General features: G+C 38.8%; 1 protein-coding gene across 1 annotated transcript in view; it reads left to right on the top strand.

Moving 5' to 3' along the window:
• The first annotated feature begins 212 nt into the window (after positions 1–212).
• Positions 213–3,072, top strand: part of LOC138023400 (uncharacterized) — a 12,918-nt gene continuing 10,058 nt past the window's right edge. Inside the window, exon 1 of the mRNA XM_068870405.1 lies at positions 213–369. Within this exon, the coding sequence (XP_068726506.1) occupies positions 213–369 (157 nt within the window). The remainder of the gene's footprint in view (positions 370–3,072) is intronic.

The raw sequence follows: 3,072 nt of genomic DNA, 5'->3' as shown, positions 1-3,072 counted from the left end.
TCGATTGTAGGTGCTCGGCGCGGCACGTGTATATAATTACGTATCATTGTTTTGTAAATAGTGCGCCAGAATTCAAAATAAATATCATTTTCAAGGTGTGAGTTGGCAACTTGACACGATAGCTCAGTGGTAAAGAACAGGGACAAGTAATCCAGAGGTTTACAGTGGGTCGGAGTTTAAAGCCAGTTGCGAGTGACACAACGTGGGATAAAATGGCAGAAAAAGCCAAGCGGGATCTGGAAATAAGAACAAGACGAAGGAATAGAAAGAGGAAAGCTGGGACGAAAGCGAGTAACGGTGTGGGCGATGGAAGGAAAGAAGAGAGAGAGAGGGAGGGAGGGAAAAATGAGATCCCTTTTTATTCATCCCGTAAGTACAAATTACCCATGTATATATTCGGTTCTCTTGGGTATACGTATTGTTCTACAAAACAATAGCCCGAATGAATAATTTATTTATTCTGCATGCATAATGAAGTAGGGACCTGTACGGAATTCATTCCGCTTTTTGTTTTGCTGTACAAGTGGGGTATTTCTTAACTTTACGCCCCAGTCTTTTGACAAACTTCCCGATATTATTGACTGAGGCCCCTGAGAGCAATTAGTAAGCCCGTAAATTGTCATCTCTCGTTAACTTGAAATGTTCGCAAGGGCGACACTTGAAAATACTCGGAAACGGCTTAAAACAATTTCGATATTAATAAATCATTCAAAGGGCGATTGTCACTTCCGAAAGGCTCCTTTCGCCAACAAAACTGTTTTTCTCATTCACGGCCATTAAGTTGGAAATAAACAGAACATCAAATCAGTTTTGCACGCTTTCGTCTTCCTGTTAGCGAAAAAAAAAACATCCACTCTGTTATGTTAAGGCAAATTTCTCATAAGTCATATTCTTTAAACTTTTTTAACTTAAAGATGGCAAACGTGACTAATGCAGCCCTCGTTACTTTTAAACGTTTAATAGGAATCTTAACGACTGTACGTCAGAGCAACTCAGCAAAAATTTCGACATTGAAAAATTATTAATAGAAGTTTCGTCCCTTCTGAAAGGCTGACTTCGGCAACTATTAAAACTGTTCTTTTGTTCCGCTTACGGCCATACAGTTGGAAATAGAACTTAGTCTTCAATTGTATTCGGACCGCTCTCGCTTGCAGCTAATAAAAGACAAATTTATTCACTTATTTTTTATTAGTTTGGCTTTTTTACGCCTTTTATGGATCACAAAGAGACACAAGAAGCTTACAAGACTTGGTCCACCACAAAGTTACTTTTGGGGAAATTGTTCTTTCGGTACACATGGCCACGTTTGTTGTGGTTGTAAGAAACCAGCCTATCTTCAAAACCAATCCGGCACAGTTCACGGTGTTAGACTGCCGTACTGGGACCCTGGATGAACCGTGAAAGGAAAAATCCCAGGGGTTTTTTTTAATTTGTGAAAAGAAGCATCAGTTTGCCTCCCCCCAGGTGATGGATGTTTCGTTGAGCGGTAACATTAAGCTGTTGCCCTTGGAAAGTTTATCTCTAGTAGAAAGAAGGTGCCGGTTCATCGGCAAAATTCTCTTAAATCACACAACATAAACCTCGACTTCACTGGATGAATCGGGAAGTGTCCTGCAAGCTTTCTCTTCTACTGAAGAAGACTAGCGATTAACTCTAAAAAAATACAATTCCTTTTGTTTTGACCTGTGAGCGCTTGCACCCGTATTTATGTTCGTATTTAGTATCACTATTTTTTCTGACCTTTTACAAGTACCCGATTTGTACAAATGACAGGCACGGTCAGGAAGCTAACCCTGGCTTGATGTTTCCGTACTCAAACCGCATTTTCTGGAGTTTCCCAACATTTGTAAAGCAGTCGAAGTCTGTATTACTGACTTTGTTCAAACTGACTTATCTTCAGTTAAATCTCGTCCTTGATAATCCCAGACGACTTTTTAAGTCCGTAAAAATCCAATTCAAAGGTGTTTATAGGTTGGTATTTCTCGCGGTATCTCTAGAAAATACAATTAAGTATGGATAATATAACTTCAACAAGCCAGGTCTGGGGCGATCTCGGTCTGTCTTCCGTGAGGTTTTGTTTATCTTCGAAATAGTTTGTTTTGGAATTTTTTTTATGAGCAATTAATCGGCGAAATAGGCTAAAGGTAAATTCCTAGATTTAAAAAAAAAATTTCTTCTAAACTCTTCAAGAACTTCAACTTAATTGGAAAATTACCTTTCAAGGATTATATTGGCCTAAGGTTGTTAACACACGTTTGAAATTCAGTCGCATAATGAGCTAAACAGATTACAGGGAAGTATTTAGCACAGAGAACGCCTGAGTTAATTTTTCCCCCACTTGTAATCTGGGCCTGGACCTTCATCAACAACTTCGGTTCCTTATAGATTCGTGAGAACTGTCCCTTGCCTTGTACGACTTATGAGTAACCTTAAAAGACTCTTATAATACATCGTACGTACTTAATTTCCATCTCCCCATAGGGGTTTTTAAGGGCCAACAATAAATACCAATGAACTTATTAGCTACAGAACAATCAGTGCTGTTTCCCAAAAACACGGGATAAAATAAAAGCGTTCTCGTTTCAAAATGAACAAAACGTCCCCTACATGAGAAGCTTATCAGATTGTTTTTACATTTACGTAGGGGCTCAAGTTTTTAGTGTGTGGATCAAAACATAAGCAATAGTTCTGTAAGTGAGGATCTATTTTCTGAGCCTGCTCGGAAATTCTGATAAAGCTGCTGAGCAGGATTTTCCTGTTACTGTTTAATATGCAATACATGGTCAATCCCTGTTTTAATTTAAGCTACGGACCAAAACTTTCTTGTTGTCTGCTATGCTGTTTATTATGTTGTACAAATTGACTTAAGAGTATGTGGCTGAAAATCTGCAAGTGGGATTTCCTGTTTTGCTTGCGAATATAGCTTTTAAGTCTCTGCAAGAAATCCTCGAGTGAAGTAAGCCCCGGGGTGCACCCAACGACCGGATGTCTTAAAATTTGTCAGAATTACCTAAAATGGTTTCAACAATGCTTTAAAAGCTAGTTTAGTGTGTTTTTAGTTGCTCTCCACGA

This window comes from Montipora capricornis, chromosome 11 (genome assembly GCF_036669925.1).
Source record: "Montipora capricornis isolate CH-2021 chromosome 11, ASM3666992v2, whole genome shotgun sequence".
Classification (NCBI taxonomy): Eukaryota; Metazoa; Cnidaria; class Anthozoa; order Scleractinia; family Acroporidae; genus Montipora; species Montipora capricornis.
The sequence above is the reverse complement of the archived record's forward strand: the minus strand, read 5'-3'. Positions and strand labels throughout refer to the sequence as shown.